Source organism: Ischnura elegans, chromosome 6 (assembly GCF_921293095.1).
Source record: "Ischnura elegans chromosome 6, ioIscEleg1.1, whole genome shotgun sequence".
NCBI lineage: Eukaryota > Metazoa > Arthropoda > Insecta > Odonata > Coenagrionidae > Ischnura > Ischnura elegans.
In genome coordinates, this window is record NC_060251.1 from 61,785,000 (window position 1) to 61,808,334 (window position 23,335).

Consider the following 23,335-nt stretch of genomic DNA (forward strand, 5'->3'; position numbering starts at 1 on the left):
AGAAACCCCCGATTAAGGACCGAATCGAGAACTGGGAACGAATACCGATTTCAGAAACCGGACCGGAATCCGAACCAACAAAGAAGTGGATCGTGCTTAAGAAATATTTATCACTTTTCTTGCTCATCATGAACTACATACGACATACTTTTAAAAAAGTATATGTAGGTGAATAGAAATAATGAATAAAATTACATTATAAATTTATCGCAGGCATTCATGAACACTTTAATTATAGCGTAAAATACAAGCAAAAATTTTACCAGATCAATCCCAAATTTTATTTCCAAACTTAAAATAGCTTAACACTTTCAACAAAAAGAGATTTTGACTTAATAGAAGCAGGAGTTTTTTTCTTTAGGGATTCCTGATTCTTATTACGTAAATGACAGTCAATTCGTTATTTTAACGAATGATTAACGAATACAAAACGAAAACTTCGATGGATTTCATGGAGTTAGTCAGTCTTTAACAGTTATGAATTAACTGTGATTCTCATATGTATGTATATCCTGTATACAATCCAATAATAAGAGCCTAATGCTAATCTTTCATGGTCGAGGTTAAATCCGATCCCATTTTGTGTTAATGGCAATAATTGGCAATTTGCCCTCATTCGTTTTAGAACATTACTCCCATACATTAATTCATGCCTCACTTTCAATGACCAAGTCAATTTATAGTCCTCGAAATATAGCTATTTTTCCCTTAGCTATATTCTAACTCGTTTCGTCAAAAACCTGCTGCATAATCCGGTCGTATTACTTTCGTAGCCTCGTTTGAAGTACTCAACTGACAGATATCTCAGTGAAATAAATTGCGAATCACTATTCTTCCTTGGATACAGACCAAAGCCCGATACTCTAGGCTCCTAGAGATATTCTACACCGAAGGACGCTGCTGCTTATATTTATTTTGGCTCTTAGTCGAAAAATGAATGTAACTTAATACCTCCCTCGCTGTATTTCCCAGGGCATCGCACCACTGTATATAGCAAATTATTTACTGCAACACATATCACAGATGGAATAAGATGCAACTAAAATTAATAATTGCATAGCTTTTAACACATTTAATATATACTATTATGGTTATTTACTTTCTCGTGAATTACATGAGTTACTCTTGTTTTTTTTCAAATTTGTGTTTACTTTACTGTGGTTCTTAAATCACTGTAGCATTGTGTTATTTGTTAAGTTAAGAAAATATTAGTTTTTTTATTTATCAAATCATATCTGGTGTATAATTCCATTCGCTTTTTTTACCTAGTTACTTAGTTTTGTTGTGTTATTAAATGGGAAGACATTACCTATACATAAAAAATGAAAAGTTTGTTGGTATTTGTAATTATCTATACTTAACGCCTTATAATATTAATTATACTAAACTTACAGATAACAATGAAACATAAACTGAAAGACCACCTCAAGCAGTTTTACATAATAACCTACAAGTAAAAATAATAATAAATTGTTTTAATACTAAAAAAAAAGAAATGCAGTATTCAAAGTGCTCAATGAGTTTAATTGCTGTTATTCGATTTGATTAATATATAAAACACCGTTTAAACGCCGCTATTCATTTTGAAACATACGGTGTAATGGGAATGAAATCGAAATTAAGAACGTGTTAAATCTCACCGAAACTTTAAGAACCACTCGAAAAAGAAATATATAAAAATCCGCCATCGCCGTAGTAGGTCAATCAGACCCATCATGTGACCTCAAAGTTTGCCATTTCAATCTTAGTCCCATGCAAATCTGTCGAAAATTACTCTTGCATCTATTTATTCTGCGATATAAGCCAGAATGCATGCCTTCAAATCATTGCCGCCGAAAACTATTAGTCTAATTCGTAAGGCATAAAATTCTCCGAAGAAGTTGAGGCACGTGCGCAACTAACTCGCATCAAATATCGACACCATCTTCTGGTTATACAGATCTCGTATTGTTTCCGCTAAAAAAAAAGCTCACACAGGTACGTACTCTGAGAAATGAGGTTTCCCGTATAGTCCCGGTGACTTAAATTTGACAAGCACTTATAACAGATCAAGAAGGATACGGGGTAGAATGGCCTCAGGGAGGTAAAAGAACTGGCATGGCATAGAGAGAAATGGAGGGCTGCAGTATACCTAGGTATCTAAAGGCCTGGTTACACGGCACATTAACACGTACAAGTTAATGTGCGTTTGCGTGAATGATTTTGGTGGACCGGAACGGAACATGTACGAATGCATGAACCAAATTAGAACAGGTTCTATTTTCCGTTCATGCATTCGCACAAGTTGGGTGGTTACACGGTGCATTTTGGCGTTCATTCTCGCGTTCATACATTTAGACATTAACCCGTACGTGTTAATGTATCGTGTAACCAGGCCTTTAGGATTGCAATACAATGAATGAATGAAGAATGATGGCGTAAGTAAGGAAGAAAATGATTTTAATATGAAACATTTGGAGTTTCGAAAGTTTTTTTTTTTATGATGGCAGCGCCTCCACGCAGTCCATTCTTTACTAGCACAACGAGATGTGTCGATGAGGGCAACGACTCAAATAGTAATTAAACTTTTTTCGGGTTTCCGCGCGGGTAAGATATTCCAAGAGCGCCGACGTTTCGGGTTCCGACTCGTAACTTCCCCAATAGTCTTGAGAATGGGTAACCAGTCGAAACCCGAAACGTCCACGCGAATATCTTACCCGCGCGGAAACCCGAGAAAAGTTTAAATATTCTGTTCGCCGGTTCGCCGTTCGTAAAATCATACTCAAAATAATATTTGATTTTGCAGCCTGACAGTCGTCGGCGCCGCTCATCGGAAACTTTTCATGATGTCACTGAGAGTATAGAATCAATGTGACAGAAAAAAGGAGAGTCATTTAGAAAGTTGCCTAGTGTTCGAGTGGATAGGTACCCTGCATGTTAATCTGGTCCAATCTTAAACAACTGTGGTAAAAATAATTGCACAACTTGGCCGAATTTCAAACCTAGGTACCTACGTTAACCTATCAGCATTTACCGCGCCACTACAGCGGATTAGGGCATATTACAAAGATTGCCTGAGAGCTAAGCAGCAAGTGGCTTCTCTTAAAAAAATATTTAAATTTGTTTAAAATGGTAGAAAAGGATTTTAAAATAAACTTTTCACAAATTTCAGTGAAATTTTGCCCACTCCCTAATTCCAAAATAGGACTCGATTCGACAACATTTTTTTCAGTTTTGGCCAAAGAGCGTTTTAATATCCACAAAATTAATTTATTCTCACGATAACCATGGCTCGTTTTATAAGGGAAATGTAATAAGGATTGGCCATTTTTCTACGAGGCGAATTTCGCATAAAAAAGCAACATAAAAGAAGAATTCAGAGGACTTTCTATCCAATATAAAAATATTTCAACGACATATAGTCTAAAAACTTCTCGGCGTTAATTTATCGGCCAAGAACATAATGAAAGGTGCACATTTTTAGGAAAAAAAACGAAATAAAATTATTTTCTGTAATAAATCAGAGCCAGTTAAATATACCAGCCGACATTCAAGCATTCGCATAAGTGGTCGAGTAAATCACTCACGGTATTATTTTTCTCGTGCAAGAATTTACACAGCAGATAGAGATAAAAAATTTACGTATGCGGTAAAATGTTCTTTAAAAAAGCTATTGAATCCCATGGTCATCAACTTCATCAAGTTTTATCCGAAAATGCAATTCATAAAGAAATCCCCACAAAGAATGTGCATAATAATTTATATAACTTAACAAATGGGCTGCGAGCAAATGGAATTACTTGCAGGGACAATGTACCCTCAAAGCTAAATAAAATCTGGCGAAATAAATCGTCGTCAAAGCGACATTAAAAAACATTATAAAAATTCTCGAAAAACTGAATAAAAATACTTCAATGTCAAATTTAAATATTCAAGTAAAATCTATAGCCATTATTCAAACGATTATTTGTAATTCTGAGGTTTAAAGCGGTATCATTTTTTAATGACTCTAGCAATTTAGTATTTGATGATATTTGTCCAGGCGAAACACGCAAGGTGTTTTTTTTTTAAGAATTCTTTTAACCCTGTACTCTGTTGTTTTTACCACTGTAACATTCGTATCAAAGCCGTCAAGACCTTAAGAGGCAGAAGGACGCGAGACATGCAACCCAACTTTCAACTAGGCGGCAAAACAATTTGAAGCAATTCCGAAAATAAATTGGACACCAGTGTGTCGCTGTTGAAGCAACAAATAGCAGTCACGTCTGTTGCCGCTGTTACGTAGACAATACCCATGGAGAATACAAGAGAATGATTACTCACCGGTTCGTGGCGACGTAAGTGAAAGAACCAAATCCACCGACAAATCCTGTCCTTGGCGGGGAACAGGATCCTGCAACTTGTAAAGCCGGGTCTCCTCCGAAGCGAAGTAAGACGGTGAGTTTTTGTTGATCTAGCACCTTCATAGGCACCTGTCCAGCATCAAGGTCTTGAAAGGGGTGGAGAACTCCACCGGTAACAGAGATTCCTTGGCCCTCCGAAGTACCCTCCCTCGTGGTGGGTACCAGACGTACCTCTTCTTCGGACCCGATCGGTCCTCTCCAACCAATCTCGGATGTCTCCGCTGTCGAGGTATCCCCACTCGACTAGCCGAGCCGAAACGAACGCTCGATGGCACCTCTACGAGAGAAGAGGGGAAAGGCAGTTCAGTTAGTTAGACGTTTCCCCTCCACTGCCCCCTTGCCCTCTCCTACAATCAGTTTCCCTCCCCTCCACCCACTGTCCACCCCGCAAAGTCTCCCGTCCCCGCCCCCCAACCTGTGAACTCCTCTTTGATTCCAACTGCGCCCTGGAAGGCTCTCCGGCTACGAGACCACATTCTTCGCCCGGCTTCCACCAGCTTCCACAACAGTCCACACTCAGCACGCGAGCGCCCCCTCCACAACAAGGCAAACATCGCTTAGTCCCCCCTTCCCTCCCTGTTTTCTCCGTTTTGTTTACGCAGCGACCGCGCTGGACTGGAATAAAAATTTCTTATTCCAGTCACCTCCTCCGACGGCGTACTGGTGACACGGGCCGGGTGGAGTCACGAAACGCCTCGAACGGCTGGGAATGACTTGGCTCGCACTATTAGAGATGAGCCGTCGTAATGAGGGTTACGATCCTTACGACTGACGATATAAATGATGTCACCGACACGCAGTAGTGTACGTAGATTACATGGGGGGGGGGGGGGGGGGGGTGAGAACCCAAGGGATACAAGTGATTTCTTTTTCTAAACAGAGTTAGTTACAGAAATTAGTTAAAGAAAACAAACGAGATGAACTAGGTGGGTGGAGATGGGAAACTAGATAGTGCATTTGATTTCCCACTCTGTGTCAGCAAGGAATAGAGACTCACTGGTGTCACTTGGCCACCAAGTTTTTATAAACTTATTTTATCAACACACGAACCTAACTCAATTAATTTTTTTATTTATCTCAATCACTCCCGAAAACTGCACAATGTGGCCCTTGCATCGGGAGTTCAACAACAATCAACAAGAGACGATCACACACATCCATGTCCTGGAAGGGGAAACCTATCCAGGCGGCACTCGAATCCGCGACCTTCAGTATAGTAGGCGAGGACTTATACCCCCCCCCCCGCTACCGAGGCCGACGAAAGAAAAACCCCTTGGCTTCACACCCCCTCATATTTTTTGTAGTATGGAATGGTATATGAAGAAGGCGGTCATTTGCGCCATGAGGGAAGGGTATGGAAGGAAGGGTGGAGAGAAACCCGGTGTCGGCATTGGACTGCTCTTAAAAAAAGTCGCGAAGGGGACCACGGCTTAAATCCGACGGACGGAGTGTTGTGCTTGAAATTTTCTCCACATGGCATTCAAGAAGGGTTCGGGTAGCCTCAGAAAATTCTCTGCCACCGTTGGGATTTGAACCCGAGCACACGGGACGGGATGCCTACACTTAAGCCACCACACCAGCTCTATCCCCCTTCTTTTGAGGGTGAGGAAGAAATCAATGCGCGTCTAAAATGAAAAAAAATTATAAATGAAACGAAACAAAAGGAAAACGGTTTTTTTGACTCATTTTGATAGTAAATATTCCACGATTTTCTACCAGGTGATGGGTTTCGTGCGCACCCACGTCTCTATGGCGTAATCTGCCCAGTGACGGCTTTAGGGGGGGTCACAGAGGTCATGACCCCCCAAATTTTATCGTAAAATTTACTTTTTATTAGTAAAATAGTTTTTGTGTCCTTGTTAAGGAGTGTAGGGAGTGTAGCGTGCTAATGTATAGTGTAGTAGAGTGTAGAGTGCTAATGCATGGCTACAAGCCCCATACGTGAAAGATGTTTCATTCGTATTTATTGTAGAGCGTAGCACTCCCTAATAAAAATTTTACCCGTGAGAACGCCCCTCGCGGGTATGGAATATCCCCCTCTGGAGATCACCCCCGGGGGACATTCCAGAATCTTCGGACCCCGGTCAAGACCCCCCCCCCCCCCCATTTTTGATGCTGAATCCGCCCCTGATTTTCTGCCATCGTCATCAGAGTTGATGATCCAAACGACGATACCAGCCAACGTAATTGAAACGACGGTACCCGCAAATATCATTACCTGGTTGGGAACCGGTTATCAATTTAAGGCTAAGAATAAGTTATGCAATTTTAAACATGAAATTTAATGGTACGCTGTTATGCACAATCTTCAAGCTTTTATCTGATCGTTGTATAGAAATGATCTTTACATCACCGCACACCTATAGGCAACAAATATACGAAGAACAGTATCACCAAATTTGTTTCGTATGTATGAATATAATTAATATCGTTTCTAGAAGATAGAATAATTGAAGATAAAAACTTCTTTAACAAAACCTATCAGTTTTTATTCCATTTCTTCGCTTTGATGGGTCACGAACAACCATGAATTTTGTAACTTTTGTGAAAACTTTATATAGAAGATTTTGTCGACGTGTACAAATTTGACCCAACTCCATTGTTAATGAAAACGAATATTGTAAAAAGACATGCAGCACAATTTGAAACAATTTATAAAAAAACTTATACCCAAATCTTCAATTTCGGATTAGAAAAAAAAACTAATAAATTTATGCCAGCTTTTTTTCGACTTTAGCCCACTGATGGCTTTAGCTTTAGACCATTTCCCGCGACCATTATCCGCGATGGCTCCAGGGACGGGATTTTCATCACTCGGCAGGTCCTTTTTTCCATCGCTGTAACCTAACTTTTAGTCAATCAGAACGCACTGCCGCTAACAGCGATTGTAACGCCACGCTTGGCTTTTAATTGAACGACAGCAGTAAATAGGAATAGGGAAAGTGACGGAATAAGCTATGGAAAAAGGGACAGTGGGAATGAAGGTGTGATTCAGAAAATGATCGGTCGAGCGATCATTCTTTTGGACCCTGAAAACCTACCGCTGGAAATATTCTAAGGGACGGAAAAAATGATCGTGTGATTCAGGCTTTTGCGTTGAATTTAATGAGGCAAATATGACATTTGGCACAGCTTTAGGTAACTAGTCTTTCCTCGCACGAAACATAAGTGAAAATCATTGAACTCGCTCGTGAAACAACGGATTACACCGCCGCCATCTCCAAAACGCATTAAAATGGACTCGTGCACCCTTTTTCCAGCCTTTATATCAACTCACCAACCTGTCTGTTTGTTTGTCTTTTTGTCTGGTACAAATCTTGTAACTCAAATTTGACTCACTTCCTGTGAAGCAAAAACGCACACAAATTTTGCACACTTCTTCACTTCCGATGACAATACATGAAAATATAACTTTTTCTCTCCAACCCCCCTTTAACCACCCCCCAGTCAACCTATAGCCCCCCAAAACATGTTTTTGATCTAAGAAGTTCCAAATGGTCGATTTTCGTGTTTTGCGACCACAGTAAAAGTTATCCACTTTAGGCATATCCACATAGTAGGCATTTAAAAGCATAGGGGTGGCATTTTGAAACATAGGGGGCTTACCATTCACTGAAAATTTAATAAATATAGTGACTTTTTTAATACGTCACTTTTGGTTTTCGGGGTCACTGAGTTTTTTTTTTGCTTTGTGTCATATATAAACGTTGCTCATCCCCTGTAATCTAAATATAAAGGCTGGTTTTTAAAAAAAAAATTTTATAAGAGCTTATTTTAAGCTGCCGATTGAGATAGACATTATCAAATAGAGTGGCACTTATTTTTCCATTTCTCGCTCAGTCGCCAAATCGATCGTTTATGAGAGCTCTTCGCGACGAAAAATCGACGGCCCTAACCCTTACGTAGAAAAGTTTATGACGTCACTAATAATAAACTAATTAGTGAATTATGTTATTGCAAGTTTCAACAACAAATTGTTGACGATTCGACAGCAAATGCAACGCGATATTTCTTCATGAGCCTCAAATTCTCAGATTGTTAGGATGTAGTCATATTGCTATGGTGGGCGGAAATGGAGCTTTTTTCAACAGCAATCAGCCTCCCTGAACGAATAAATGAACCGCAACTATTTACGTCATAAACTCATGAAAAGTGCGGCGATGCCGGCTTACAAAAAATATTGGGGGGGCCCAGACCGGGGATCTTGCCCCAGTAAATTTTATAGGCGGTGAGTTTTAAGTTTTTTTAAAGCATTTTAGAAGAGTCACATGATCAACTTTAGAACCCTGATAACTCGAATTTCGATATCTGGACACAACGGGGAAAATTGACAAGCCTGACTCATTTTTCCTCACACCCATAACGAATTTTTGAGGGGGCTTGGGCTTCCTCAGGCCCCATGGAGTCCCAAAAATGAGTTGCTTCCCGAAAGAGGAGTTAGAGGAGTACTACTCTAACGGTTAAAGAAGACTACAAGTAACATGTTTTCAAATTGCACCGGCTTGCCTACTCCACAAATTGGATTGCCCTTTTTAACTCACAATAAGACCTATTCCCTTTCATTCTATCAATAAATTCTGTTCCCTTTCTCTCCTTCTCTTGTTCACCTAACATTCTTTTCGCCGACACAACAGGGTGGTTTCATATTATTTTTTTATTGCCTAAATCGAAAGATTTTTACTCCTAGAGTACCCATTCCACGCTTTCAGATTTTTAAATGACGATATCTATTTTTCGCGATTAAATGAAAAGTGAAAATTTTCAAGCGCGAAAACGCGACGGCTAAGTATGGATACTGGGAAAATCCCATGTGACGTCATTCTGATTCCCGCTGTCGCCGTGTGAGCTGACCTTGGGGCGAGGATGTGTGCGCCACTGAGATGCATGCTGCTAGCAGGTAGCAGAGTACCCTGCTAGCAGGGAGTGCTTGGCTTAAATAAGGATTAATAATACCTTATTAAGCGAAGGAAACTTTCCGACCATAGGCAGTTTTAATAGGTGATTATTAAGGCATGTTTCCCTGAGCTCTGTGCCTCATGCATGCATTGGTAATCTCAGACGATGTAAAACTCCTATCTACTCGTATATCATCTAGGTCCCTGTGACGTCACGTGGAGTAGCATCGCATGGGCGCCAATCTGGCCTTTTTCAAATGCGGTTAAAATTGACCATTGCCATTTGTCTAAACTGGGATTACTAAAACCAAATAATTTGTTTATTATGAATACACTAATGGTGGGTTACGAATCGCAATTAATGCCTTTCGTTTTCTTTGATGAAGGAAACTACCCTATTTTCGGCATACCTTCCCCGCCCATTGTCATGACCACCTAGATACTCAATGTGTATCTAGGTGGTCATGTTATTGCTCGATGGATCCAAACTCTCAGTCACCTGCGCATCTCCTCCAGAAGTTCTCTCTCCTCGCTCACCATGTCTAGCAATTCGTCGGTTCTCCTCATAGCCCACATCTTCAACCAGTCTTTTTTCTCCAGACATCCAGTCTTTTTTTTTCTCTCCTTCCCAAGCCTCCACGTTCCCGAACCGCAAATTGCTGCACTCCCGATGAGACACTCCACAAGTCACCAGTGGTGCATCGAGGGGGGATTTTGGGAGATAACCCCCCCCCCCCCCTCCAGAGCTCACAGAAATTTTTAAGTTTAATCCATTTTACTTATTTGGTATATAATAGTGCTAGGATTAATCAAATACCCCTCAGAAAGCCGTAAAACTCGCCATTTTGAAACATTATTCTTAAAAATTTTCTGGAGGAGGGCCTCCGCAACTCCTGCTTACCCTGGCGGGTATGTAATACCCCCACACCCGAAAATATTAGTTGCGCCTAAAACCCCTCCCCCAGCCTTAATTCTTAGCTGCGCCCCTAAGTCACTATACCTACTGCTCAGGCGATTGAGTCCTGGGATAATTAAAAACCAAGGCTGTGAAAATGATGAATAGTTTTTACTGTGTACATATCACATTTTCAAGGGAATGTGAGACCTTCAATGGAGATAATAAACGGAGTATTTGTAAAGTAAGATTTTTGAACATTTAAAGTAAATTAATTCGAATATGTATCACAGTTTCCTAAATCCATCTGCTAGAAAACGTACGGCCAGCACTAGATCCTAACCAAATGTCATCCTTGGCTGTATTTTTTTCAGCATATCATAAAAAACAGGTGTCCATTTGGACGTTTTTGAAGCAAAATACGGAAGTATTTTATCGGCATCGATTTTTCCAAAGTGATATCGTTTCATCTATTCAAAGGCCAATTATTATTGCAAAATGATAAGGAAAAGTGATCATATTCAATATTTCAGTTTTCTTCAAATATGTTTAGACCAATTATAACTTTTAATGAAACTTCCGTCGAGCGTGTTGTGGTAATGTCCACGGACGAAGAAGCGAAAGAGGACCTTTCGCTCACTCTTCAGGCCACACCTCGAAAGCACGACAAGCATCTGGGTTCAGTCGCAGAAATATTTAATCCGTGGACTAAATAAATGTAAAGGACAGCGGCGCTATTCGTCAAAAACGTCTTCGAGGTTTTACACGGATTGAGTTGGGAGCCGGTAGAGAATCGGATGCTGCATGCTAGGCTTAGTTTGCTTAATAGATACGGTTCAAAGCGAAAAGAATAACATCTTTAACGCACTGTATTTTCAGAAAGATCTGTAGTCTTCCTTAACCGTTAGAGTAGTACTTAAAACTCCGCTTTCGGGAAGCAACTTATTTTTGGGAAATGCGTTCATGTTCCCTTTGAGTTGAATTTTCTGATAAATATGACTATAAAATAGAATAAGAGAGATATTACACCGAACGGAGATGACTAGAAATTCGCTTTTCCTACTAAGAATAAGCAGTGGCGGATTTATAGGGTAGGTCATAGGGGTCGTGATCCCTCCCCATATTTTATTAATTTTTCAAAATTATTTTTAGTTCAATAGTTTTTTATTCTTTAATGTCTAAAATTGTATCGTTTTATCTTTTATTAAGAATATGAATGAAATGTTAGGCTCCAAAATGTATATAAAATGACTATTTTTAACCCTCGAGCGGGCGCGCATGATATTTTTACACGAGCGGGCACTTGGAGTACTTTGTCCACGATATACGCATGTGCATATGCATGCAGCATTTATATGATAACACTATATTTTTGCTAAAATTCATCCTTATTTGTAGAAATTAGTTCTTGCTTGTACATTCATAGATGATACAGATACATTGGTACACCTGTGGTACACGGCCGTTCGCGCGGCGTAATTTATACGCCACGGGTGTCGGGATCCTCTTGCCGGTTTATAAAAAAAATTCCTGCAATACTTTGTGATTTAAAAACTCACGCTATAGACAGTCAAAATGACACAGTAATAATACGCCATTCAAGAAAAGCAAAGCACGAGGTACACGGCCGGTTGCGCGGCGTACTTTGTACGCCACGGGTGTCGGTTCCTCTTGCCGATCTAAAAATAAATTAGCTACAATACTTCGAGCTCTGAAACCTCGCACTATAGACAGTCAAATTACAATGTAGGAACACACGAGGCCATTTTAGACCAGAATGTACGTAAAATGTTGAAATCCTTGATTTTCGAAGATTGGCGTACTTTTTACGCCAGCGCGCTCGCTCGAGGCTTAAAAAATGTATACAGGAGAAAGACCCTCTCTCCCGTACTCCCCGAGCCCAGGTCATGACACCCCCCTAATTTTGAAGCTGAATCCGCCCCTGGCATTAAGTGGCTTCAAAAATCGCAGCATGTGTTAAGCAGTCAATAACTCATTCAGACAAATATCTCTTGGTTAATGGGCGGTATCCTTCCACCCTCTGCAGCACGCCTATCAATGCGGCTTGAGGGGTAGTATTGGTAGTATGATGATAAATATAGATGACAGAAGTGTTTTCTATAGTAGCATTACTCCAGTAAATTATCATGCACTCACATCATTTGTTTCTTCAGATCACCATGCGTTCCACCTCTTTACATCCCGTATATGAAGCGCGTTCACTCTCTTCCCCAACGGCCAACTTCTTTCCTTCTATTACCATGGAGCTACCGTGGAGAGGCTGTAGGACGTCCTTCGCCAGCAGTGGATAAAAACAATCAGACCAAATTATTTACCATAAAATATCTGCCTGCTAATTAATAGTACTGAGTAGGCCTGAGTACAAGACAGTCCGATCCGCCTCAATTCCTCCTTATTGGAGAAAAAATTATTGTGGGATAAATCGAGTGGCAGCTTTTAAACATCACGGGTACATCAAAAAATCTTAATCACGGATTGCCGAACATGGAGATTCAATACTCATCAAGCAAATTGCATGCTTATATGTATTTTCGAATTAAAAAAGTCCAATTTGGCAAATTTCCTATATAGTTTCCGAAAATACATTTAGTGCTAAGGAAACAACATGTAACAAGAAAGACCATCCTTATTTTGAAGATTGCCACTCATGAGGAATAAAAAAACGAAGATAACATTGCATGGCTGATTTTTTGACCCAACACATTGCCTGGCGCTATTCAGAAAAAATAAAAAATCTGTCTAATTCCTTAATTCTCTCGGCTATGATTCTAATGCCAGCGGTTAAGATATTTATGCTTGAAGGATGTTTTTTCCCTAGCATTCGTACGGGCCGCGCTCGAAAAACTAATGTTTAAGGGGTTGCCATCTATCGGCCAAAACAGTCACGAAAGAAAACATAATAATGGCGAAAAGTTATGCGTCAGCTGGGACCGGCAGAACTAAAGGGCGCATGTTTAGCGGGCGAATGGATTTTAAGTTATTAGTGGCAAACCGAAGGTTACGATGTGTATTAACTTAAAGTGAGTGAAAAATAATAATATCCAATGCTATATAATGGAAGTGGATACCATAGACGACCAGTGCCTCTATTGCAATGGGCCAGTACGCCCAAGTACAAATAACAGTTTTTCTTGTGAAACTTGTAAAAGGAAAGTCCACTTATCGTGTTTAGAAACCCCTTTACCTTCGACTTTATTAGGCGACTTATTTTTTAATTATGTGTGTAAATTTTGTAGTGTTTTGAGAAGAGAAGAATTACATCGGCAAAAAATGTCATGGTAAATAAACTGATGACTGTCCAGTTGTTCTGAATGTAAACGACCTCTCTAATTCGCCAATTTTTACAGGTTACATGTTGTGACTTTAGCTTTATATAATTTAAAAGAAAATTCATACGATATCAGCCGAAGTGGATTTTTTCATTGGAAAATACACATTAGCAATTTAATTGAAGAACATTGGATCTCAATTTTTGGCAATTCGTGAGTACATTATTTTGCTTTTACCGTGTCTTTAAAAATAAATGCTTCCTCATTCATCCCATTACGCCTCTATCTCCAGGAAGAAAAGGAAAACTTGGATTGGGACCGTGTCTGGCACACTGTCCCAGTATAGCCCTCAGTATTTTTTATCAGGTAAAAATATTTTAAATGAAGCAGGTTGGTGGAAATTGGCTCATCCCTATTCACCTGCGGAAATAGCTCAAGATGGTAAGCAGTCTTTCTCTTTGATTCAGGCTTTTATAGTTCAGAGACTTAGCCACAAATGTTTTTTTTTTCTTTTTTAATCAGGGATTGCCATACTTAACATCTACTCTACTTGATCTACTAGCGGGAAAAAACGTCTTCTCCCTAATTTCAAAGGATATTTTTTTCCGTGGTACAAAATTTGGCCCTTTTTTTTAAATAAATTATGTAATAATATTTACTGTCCCCTTCATAATGGTGTATTTGATGTGTTACCATCCCCACTCCACACTTATAATTTTGTCTTCCAGCATGTTGGCTGTATTACCTCTCTTTGCTTGCCTCTGATTGTGGGCTCCTGCCCCTGCACCATGCTATATTTTGAACTTCAGGTTTGTAATGAGTGGCATATATCCTGGTAGGCCACCGGATTCCTGCGTTGTGTAGAACTTTTGACTTGGATGTTGTTCTTAAATACACATTTATAGTTTTGTGCAAGATTCAGTATAGTCGATCCTGTTAAAATGCATAAAATTTAATGCACTTTCATATTTTATAAAGTTGATAGTAGAAATTGATATCATCTTGGGCTTAAGGGCTGCAATGGTGGCCCACATGCCTAATCATGTTTAACAATGTGTGACGTAAATATTGAGATGAAAGGCATTGGTGTCATATTTTATTATTTTCATATCCTCGTATCTGATTTTGGAATCGCCCCTTAGGTCTTCAACTACCTACAATTTGATTTTGTGCTCACCTCTATAGGCAGCTATTTCCTCTTTTTCGTACAGGTACCAAAATTGGGCTTCTTGGGGTCTCTGCTCACTCTTCCAAATTATTTGCTCAGGATGTTGACAGATACACAAGGGAAGGCTACAATGATGACATCGCCGATTCCCCGACTGCTGGACACAACTCATCGCCATCCCTCACTCCAGTCTGGCAGATGTGCGCTGCTGATGACCAAGAATCAGATTCTCAGTCTGGTAGTAGTTCTTCCGTCCATCAGCTCCAGTCCTCACAGCGTAACGCCATGTATTCAAGGGCCTATGTGCAGCCAAGTGCAACCCTGTCCCACTGTCTGTTTGCAGATGACGAGGAAAATGATGATGAAGAGGTGAGGTTTGTCCCTGAAAACCATCCATAATCTAAATTTTCATCGGAAACATCTTCCTTTTTGTTCAAGTACAAAATTATTCTATTAGAAATGGCATCTGTTGCATTTTTGTCAAAAATTGCAAAACATAATACTTATCAATTATAAATAAATAAGCATGCATGCTAAAGCTATGAAAAAATATGATGGTAATCAATTCATGAGAGTTTGTGTATATTTATTTGAGTTGAAATATGATTAAGAGTGGAATGATGCTGACTTTCATGGAGCCAGTTTGTTAAAGTGGCTTTCATGGTGATGAAAATGGCATAAATATCTTATGAAACTCTTTAAGTATGTGTGTAGAGACAATTTTTTTAATCTTATGGATTTTCAAATCAACGCTAGAGCGATGGAGTGAGCCAGTGTAATGCATTCATTCACTCTATTCACCAATTTCTTTTAATGATTTTGGCCTTTCATGAGTTTCCATCCACTTTAAAGATCTTTACGTTAGTTCAGTCAGCTATTTGCAATGCAAATGTTTTTAGGAAATAAATGGTATTTTGCCTAGAAAAACAGCATGCCATAGCCAAGATGGCTCACTCCGTCAATCTAGGATTAAGTATTATAAAATAGTAGATGCTGTTGGGCCATCACTTATTATTGTGTTTGTAAGTGCTTATACTCTGGGATCATTTACTGAAACTGTAAACTTGTTACATGGCAGTCACTTTTGGACATTGATGTGGACAACAATGAGGTTGTGAAGACAGAAGGTGGATCATCACTCTCAAGAAGTATGGTACAGCGTAGTGCATTGCTATTGAGAGAAGCTTATAATAACCTGGATGGTGACATGAAAGAAGTGGCAGACATTTTCTTGCAACCTCAGTCAGCAGCTCGGTCTTCCTCTCTCACCCCTCCCCCACCATTGTTACTGCCAGAAGTTGAGGAGGAAACTCTGCCGCAGCCAGAAAAGAGCCTCTTCACCAGGAGAACCAAAAAGTCAATCACGGACCAACTAGAAAGGAATGTCATCAAAAGGATTAGTGAAATAGGGTAAGCATTCACTTTTGGTTTGGGTAATATATACCATTGGCAGGGCTGGGCAACTGCCCACAGCAATGTCGCTTGGGGAGCGATAAAAAAATCAGCAATCTTATTGTAAAGTGAAATTATTTTCATTCACCTCTTGTGGTTGTTCATTTGCCATTAATTCAGATAATAAGAGTTCATCCGCGGAACAGAGTGTCGAGAACCGAGAAGTGATAGGGGAGAACCGGACCGGTACCGAGAACGGAAAAAATTTAGGAACCAACTCATCCTTAGCTTTGAGCTATGTTAAATACTGTTTGTTTTCCTTCTCTTGCAGTGGTGTACCAATGAGTGAATACACAGAAGTTAAATTATTGAATTCAATGAGAAGAGCGCTGGCCGCTCCTCATGAAGATGTACCTTCATCTGTGTATCGTCTGTTTCGGAAGTTGATGGTGAGGAAGATAAAGCGTGAAAGAGGTCTGCCCCTATTCAATTTTGATAGATATTTGGATGGGCGTGGTGCAAGTGCTGGCACAAGTTGGCAGCAAGTTAATGCATTCATCAGTTCTTCAAACATGCCCAGGACTGAGAGGATACTTGACAGATTCAAGGTAAGTGTAGTAAACCTCCTACTAATTACCTTAGCTCATCAAACCTTGTACACAATCTTTAAAGGATGATGCATGCTCATAACTTATGGGCAATACATTTCAATCAAAAAGCCATGCCCTGCGTATCTTACTCATGGACATATATAATTTAAATTCTTTCAAAGAAATGATTTGGCTAAATTCACAGAATTGCGTGAATACAGGGTTTTTCATCGGGAATCTGTAATATTTCAGGAGGTGGTAGGGGAGACAATTTTACCATTTTTGTCCATAAATATGGGGTTGCAACTCCTTAGTTACTTAGCTATGGCAAGGCAAATATTTTTTGGACGAACTTTACAGTTACCATGAAAATGGTTTTTCTGGGGTATCCAACCTTTTCAACATTTCATTAAATACTCTGGATTTTTATGGAATTAAATAAGTTATGATGAAATTGTGCGATTATAATTGTCTGAAACAATTAGTCTCAAAATAGGTGAGATTTTACAATCGTAGTGTTGATTCTTGCTCAAATTCTCATTTGATTACTCTTAGCATTTTATGGCATTAATTTGAAAAAAATGTTGAATTATGGTAGCCTCATGACTGTAACCTGGGAATTTGGTTGGGGGGGCCATGGACTACTTACAAAATTCTGATGGCTTTTTTAAAATAACTGAACTTTTTCTTGGAGAACCATTAGCCCTCTGGGGGTCCAGGACTCTCCCCAGGCCATTGTGGGCCTGTTTTCATAGTGAAGATAACATTATTGACTCTTTCACAAACTCTTTGGCATTGCTTGCATGATTCAATGAGGGCACATTCACCCTCCAAAGTTGTTAATTTGCTATGGTGGAGGACTCTATTTTACATAATTACAGGTAGGTACCATCAAGTTCATAAGTATTGCAACAAATTGAGTGGTGCTTTCTCCTCAGTTTGAAAATAGAATTTCAGTATTTTCTATTAAACCAGTAGGAGAGAAATTTGAGCAACATTCCCATCTTTTTCCGCGCAATATTATTATTCCTGCATCATGAAAGGGAAAATATATATGGGATATGTGCAATATTTAATACCACATGAATTGTGCAACTTGTGCTAAAATATGAATCGACCTCCAGAACTTCACTTTACTTTCTCTTGTTGGTTGATCCGTCTAACAAGGAGACATCGCCAAAGTGATGTTCGGGATCTGCATGCGGATGTTATTAATTGAAACTATATAGGTAAGGTAGAAAAAGTGTCACGGCTTTCTTCCACATAGGTCCGGGTTCAAGAGATATTCGCTTATAAAGATTTCGCGCAGCATGACATCCCTCGAGTAATGGCTACCTCTTAACTACGGCCGTGTTTTTCTCTCTTCTAATTTTTGAAATCACTGTTACATTTTATCCCCATTCGTTTTATTTAGTTACTTCGCGATTTTTTAAATTTAATATCAATTAATGGATTTTAAACGAAACTCCGAATTGTACTTTACCACGGCGATTACTCAAGGGATGTCATCCTGCGAGAAGTCTATACATGCGAATATCTCTCGAACCCGGGCCTATGTGGAAGAAAGCCGAGACACTTTTTCTACCTTACCTATATAGTTTCAGAAAATAACATCCGTGTCCAGATCCTGAACATCACTTTGGCGACGTCTCCTTGTAAGTATATTTTCTGACAATTTAAGTTTTGATGAGAGATGGTAAACATAAAATATATATACAAGATCTGCTGCACTGTCACTGGAAAAAGTAATGCCACTGCATGTTAAAATTCAGTTCGATCAAGTGATACCAGAAGACTCTTTCGTTCCCATGCATGACTTAAGAAAACTTGTAATGAGGCCCCAAATGGTATTAGTGAATGAGTTGACATAGTGGTAAAGCAGTGGATTTCTAACTTTAGTTTAACAAATAAGGTGGTTCAAATTTATCTGAGGGACTACTTTTTCAAAATTTTATCATTGAATTCCCTCCACCATCCAATTATTCGCAAAAAAAATTGTTTGTGATTTTGCTGCATCTCCACTTCTGTTATTGTCAGGATGGTATGTTAATTATTGATTTTCCATTATTTTTTTCAGGAAGCTTCTCATTTGACTAGCAAATTTTCAGGCACTCCAGGGTATTTATCAAATTTAATTAGCTGGTGTGAGCCAGTGTGTTTAAAAAGTCCATTCACTCACCGGTAAGTGGTATTCACGGGTGTATTTTAGTACTAAACAATGAGCATGGTAACACAACATGATCAATTTTGTCTGAATTAAGAACTTTTGACTGACCAATTCAATAATATGCTAAAAGCTCTATATTATTATAAAATATTGAAACTAATCTCTGCATAAGTGAATGATCTCTAAGAACGGCAAAATTCTAAAGATAATACCTCCCATACCTTGTATAAAAAATGTTGATTGCTGTCTGATTGTGAAATTTAACCCTTTGCCATTAGACAAAATATATTCTAATTGTATCCAATGGGTAGTACAGTTAATAGAATTTATTTAATCATATAAAATATATTAGGCAATGAAGCCATCCTGAATTGTCTCTTTTGATTATTTTTAATACCATACGGCTTGCTGTAGAAATTTCTGGACACCAATTGATTAAATTAGTAATAATGTGCAGTCTTTTTTTCAAGCCACTGAACCTGCCATTGGCTCGTTGATTCTTGATCAATTGTGGCAGTGACTTTTGAAAAAAAATTGATGATGAGGAATTTCCTGAATTGATGCTAGATGTTTCATTATTCTGTGAATAAGCAACTACCAATTAATTAAGCAATTAGGTAATTTTGTTTGATTCACATTTTTGTCTAAAACATCTTATTGGTTCTATTTTAATAGCTTGAAATTTTAAAGTGATTCATTTTGTTTTAATGCTAAAGATTTTAAGGTGGAGGGATTCAGTTTGATTCAAAATAAAAATCCCTGAATTTCTCAGCTGTACACAAAGTCTATTCCTATGAGATTTTATTTTCATCCACATATTGTTTCCTTGATTCAACAGGATGTTAAAGCCATATATCAGAAGGGACCGAACCAGCAATCCATTATGGGTTCAACTTATGGTTGAATTGACGGAGACAGTGAAAAAGAAAGGAATTGGGGTACCTCCTCTTCCTTCATATTATGTGGCACCAATCGACTACTGCTACATAAATGCCTGGCACATACAAGCAATTAATGCCTTGGCCAGAGAGTATTTCTGGCCTGGAATTGATCGTAAGAAAAAAATTCTATTTACCACTCTTAATTCTTGAAGTTATCAACAAATGAAGGATGGCTGGCTACTGATATTCAGTTCTACCTGCTATCTTCCGATGGAGTCACTTATTCCCATTATTTGGCATCAGGGGAAGATTCAGCATCAAATTTGGGGGAGACGGTTCATGATCCAAATCCATGCTCCGTAATGAGTTGGGACACAGCTTATTTTTATTTTTGAGCTCTTTTTTTTTGCGGTAGGGAGTACTAACCTCTACAATAAATACAACTCAAACTTCTCTCACGTTAGGGACTTGTAGCCATGTTTTGGCGTATACACTCCCTTAACTCCTTTACAAGAATACAAAAACTATTTAACTAATAGAAATTAAAAGTATTTGATAACATTAGGGGGGTCATGGCCTCTGTAACCCCCCCTTAATCTGCCACTGCTCAGCATCTCAGTCATAAATGTGTCTAAGTTAGCTCCATTAAAATTTGCTAATGTTTCTGCTAAGGTCCAAGTTGTCTTGCAGGACTCATTAATGATAAAATGATGAGAGAAAAAAGTCCAAAGGATTACCAATGTATATTCATAAATTGTGGTATGCCTTTAGCCAGATAAAAATAGGAAAATTGTAAGGTTCACTGGGTGAAATAGGGATACTTTAACTATACCAGGATAGGGTCAAATATTATCTAAAATTAAAGTCAGCAAATTATAACTCACATTGGCATATTATTACAATATTAGCTTTAATTCCATAGATTACACTGCATGCAGTTTTTAGTCAACTTTCATTTTTCTTTCATCCTTTTAATTACACTTTAAGAATAAATTTTTCATCTCCAGTTTCAGACTGTCTACAGTATCCTGATTTCAGTTGTGTGGTCTTGTACAGAAAACTTATTGTCGGATTTGCTGTTATGGTTCCTGATGTTCAGCACAATGAAACATATATATCATTTTTATTCACCAGACCTGAGTGGCGTCGAGCTGGCATAGCAACATTCATGCTTTACCACCTTATCCAGGTAAAATTAAACTAGCTCATTATGTTAGCATTTATTTTTGCGCATTCAATCCTGAATCACATAATTCTTGACCATACAAAGCCATGAGGATGCTATGTAGTAGGTATAGTATGTCTAGCCCATAATGTAGGTTTATTCTGATCAGGGAAGTCAGGGGGAAAAATTGGGACTGGAATTCATGGGAACGTCAGGGAAAAACTCCAGCTAGGAAGCAAATAGCTGAAAATCGTGGTTGAACACACAGAGCATTGCTGAATTTATGGTGCAAGGTAAGAGTTTGTTGCTGTTCTATACCATTTTTCTGAACTGAAGGCGGCTGACCTTGAGCGTGCTCGCAACCCACCCACTCTTCTAGCCAATCACAGAAGAGCTACAGAAGAAAGTGTGGAAGAGCCCGCAGTCTCTCTCCGAACTCCGTGCAGTGCACATGGCTCTCCAGCTGGCAGTGTTGCCAAGCCGAATCTTTGGAGATCGCTTTGAAGCTCGTTCTGCCGCCCCCGAAAGTACCGTTACTCCCAAGGCTGGCAACGCCGGTCGGCCGGATGGAGGGGAGCGTAGGGGAAAAGGGAAGGGGATGGAGGGGAACGGAGAGGTGGAAGGGGCAGCGCTTCTGATTGGCTACTTGCTATTTTCCACCCAGCCGCCTTCAGTTCAGAAAAATGGTATAGTAGGGCAGACTTGTGACAGAGTTTAGACTTGACACTACTTGATGTTAATTCCTTCAGTGTATCAAAATTAACCGTGGGGTTTCAACACTTTATCATATTTATTACACTTACCTTGCAGTTATAAATGATATTATATATACCTTTGCCTTAGGTGGGAGTTTACACATTGTCAAGATATTGAGTTCCTGTGATTGTATCTTGCAAATCTATATCCTCAAAAATATTTGCTGAACTGTTTCATTCTTTTTATTCATTTTCATAATTCTGTGGAGAAAACTGTATTTCACTCCTAAAACTAATATGTATACGAAAATGCATTGGTATAATATCTCTTTTTTTGCTACTGGGATGCCAATATAAAGAAAAAAAATTTTCTTTACAGACTTGTATGGGAAAAGATATCACTCTTCATGTATCAGCGACAAATCCAGCAGTGATTTTGTACCAGAAGTTTGGTTTCAAAGTGGAGGAATTCATCCAAGACTTTTATGAAATGTATCTTCCAATCAACTCAAGAGAGTGCAAGCATGCCTTGTTTCTAAGGCTAAGCCGTTAAATACCACCAGCATTGTTGTGTTCAGGAAAATGTTTTCCATCCTACAAGCTCTCCAGTTAAAATAATTTATCATTTCAGAGATAAATGTTTAAGTTAACACCTATTTAATGATGATAAATTATATGTACAGCATCATTTAATATGGTGTACACTGGACCTTTTGTGATAAAAAGAAGCAATTATGTCAAATAATGAAGGTGCTAACATTCCATTGTGTAAATATTTTTGCCACTATTTTTTTCATTATTTGATCATAAAGCCTCTTGTTTTTTATAAATAAAATGAAAAGAAATATTCGTTTTGACTTATTATCAGTAGTGTTGGTATTTTCATAATAGGGTGGTTTCCTATTATTTTTTTATCGACTAAATCGAAAGATTATTACTCCTGGAGTACATATTTCACGCTTTTAGATTTTTAAATGATGATATCAATTTTTTGCAACTAAATGAAAAGTGAAAAATTTCAAGCGCACGAAAACGCGACGGCTAAGTACAAATGCTGGGAAAAGCTTGTGTGACGTCATTCTGGTTCCAGCTGCTGCCGTGTGAGGCCACCTTGGTGCGAGGCTATGAGCACTGCCATGATGCAGGCTGCTAGCAGGTAGCGCTTGGCTTAAATAAGGATTATTAATACCCTATCAAACGAAGGAAACTTTTCGACCTTAGGCAATTTTAATAAGTGATTATTAAGAGTTGTTTTCCGGAGCTCGGTGCATCATGCATGCATTGGTAATCTCAAAACTCCTGACTACTCCTATAGCATCTAGTCCCTGTAACGTCACGAAGAGTGGCATCGCATGGGCACCAATCTGGCCTTTTTCAAATGAGGTTAAAATTGACCATTAAAATTTGTCTAAATTGGGATCTCAAAAACCAAATTATTTGTATATTATAAATACACTAATGATGGGTAACGAATCGCAATCAATGCATTTCGTATTCTTTGGTGAAGGAAACTACCCTATTCTCTTCCCTTGAAATGAGGAATGTAAATGAGAAGATTGAACCATAACATATAAGGAATAACTGAAATAAAGCATCCTGATGAGGGAGACTTCCAGAGTGGAAGTACATAATAGGATTACACACACAGGTTCCCTGAATGGTAATGCTTAAGTTGGGGATAATGCTGAAGAAGAGTGTTGGATTGAGGGTGAAAATATTTCTCCACAATAATTACAGGATAAACATGGTTAAGATAGATACCAAACCCTCATATACCATAGTAGTAAAGGTTTCCATTCCAACTATGGACTATGA

General features: G+C 38.8%; 2 protein-coding genes across 2 annotated transcripts in view; one reads left to right on the forward strand and one right to left on the reverse strand.

Moving 5' to 3' along the window:
- Nucleotides 1-4,666, reverse strand: part of LOC124160835 (MFS-type transporter SLC18B1-like) — an 83,559-nt gene extending 78,893 nt beyond the window's left edge. Inside the window, exon 1 of the mRNA XM_046536925.1 lies at nt 4,303-4,666. The gene's annotated coding sequence lies outside the window, so the exon portion shown is untranslated. The remainder of the gene's footprint in view (nt 1-4,302) is intronic.
- Nucleotides 4,667-13,108: 8,442 nt separating this feature from the next.
- Nucleotides 13,109-22,363, forward strand: LOC124160836 (cysteine-rich protein 2-binding protein). Its single transcript, XM_046536926.1, has 10 exons — nt 13,109-13,471; nt 13,541-13,675; nt 13,755-13,903; nt 14,674-14,999; nt 15,709-16,040; nt 16,354-16,630; nt 18,690-18,793; nt 19,618-19,832; nt 20,668-20,849; nt 21,900-22,363. Exons 1-10 carry the CDS (start codon nt 13,248-13,250, stop codon nt 22,071-22,073), a joined length of 2,118 nt encoding a protein of 705 aa, XP_046392882.1. The 5' UTR covers nt 13,109-13,247; the 3' UTR covers nt 22,074-22,363.
- Nucleotides 22,364-23,335: the final 972 nt, after the last annotated feature.

Coding starts and splice junctions, on each gene's coding strand:
- LOC124160836 (XM_046536926.1), top strand. CDS start 13,248: ATGGAAGTGGATACCATAGACGACCAGTGCCTCTATTGCAATGGGCCA. Junction 16,631..18,689: donor GGATACTTGACAGATTCAAG/GTAAGTGTAGTA, acceptor TATTTTTTTCAG/GAAGCTTCTCATTTGACTAG. Junction 19,833..20,667: donor TTTCTGGCCTGGAATTGATC/GTAAGAAAAAAA, acceptor TTTCATCTCCAG/TTTCAGACTGTCTACAGTAT.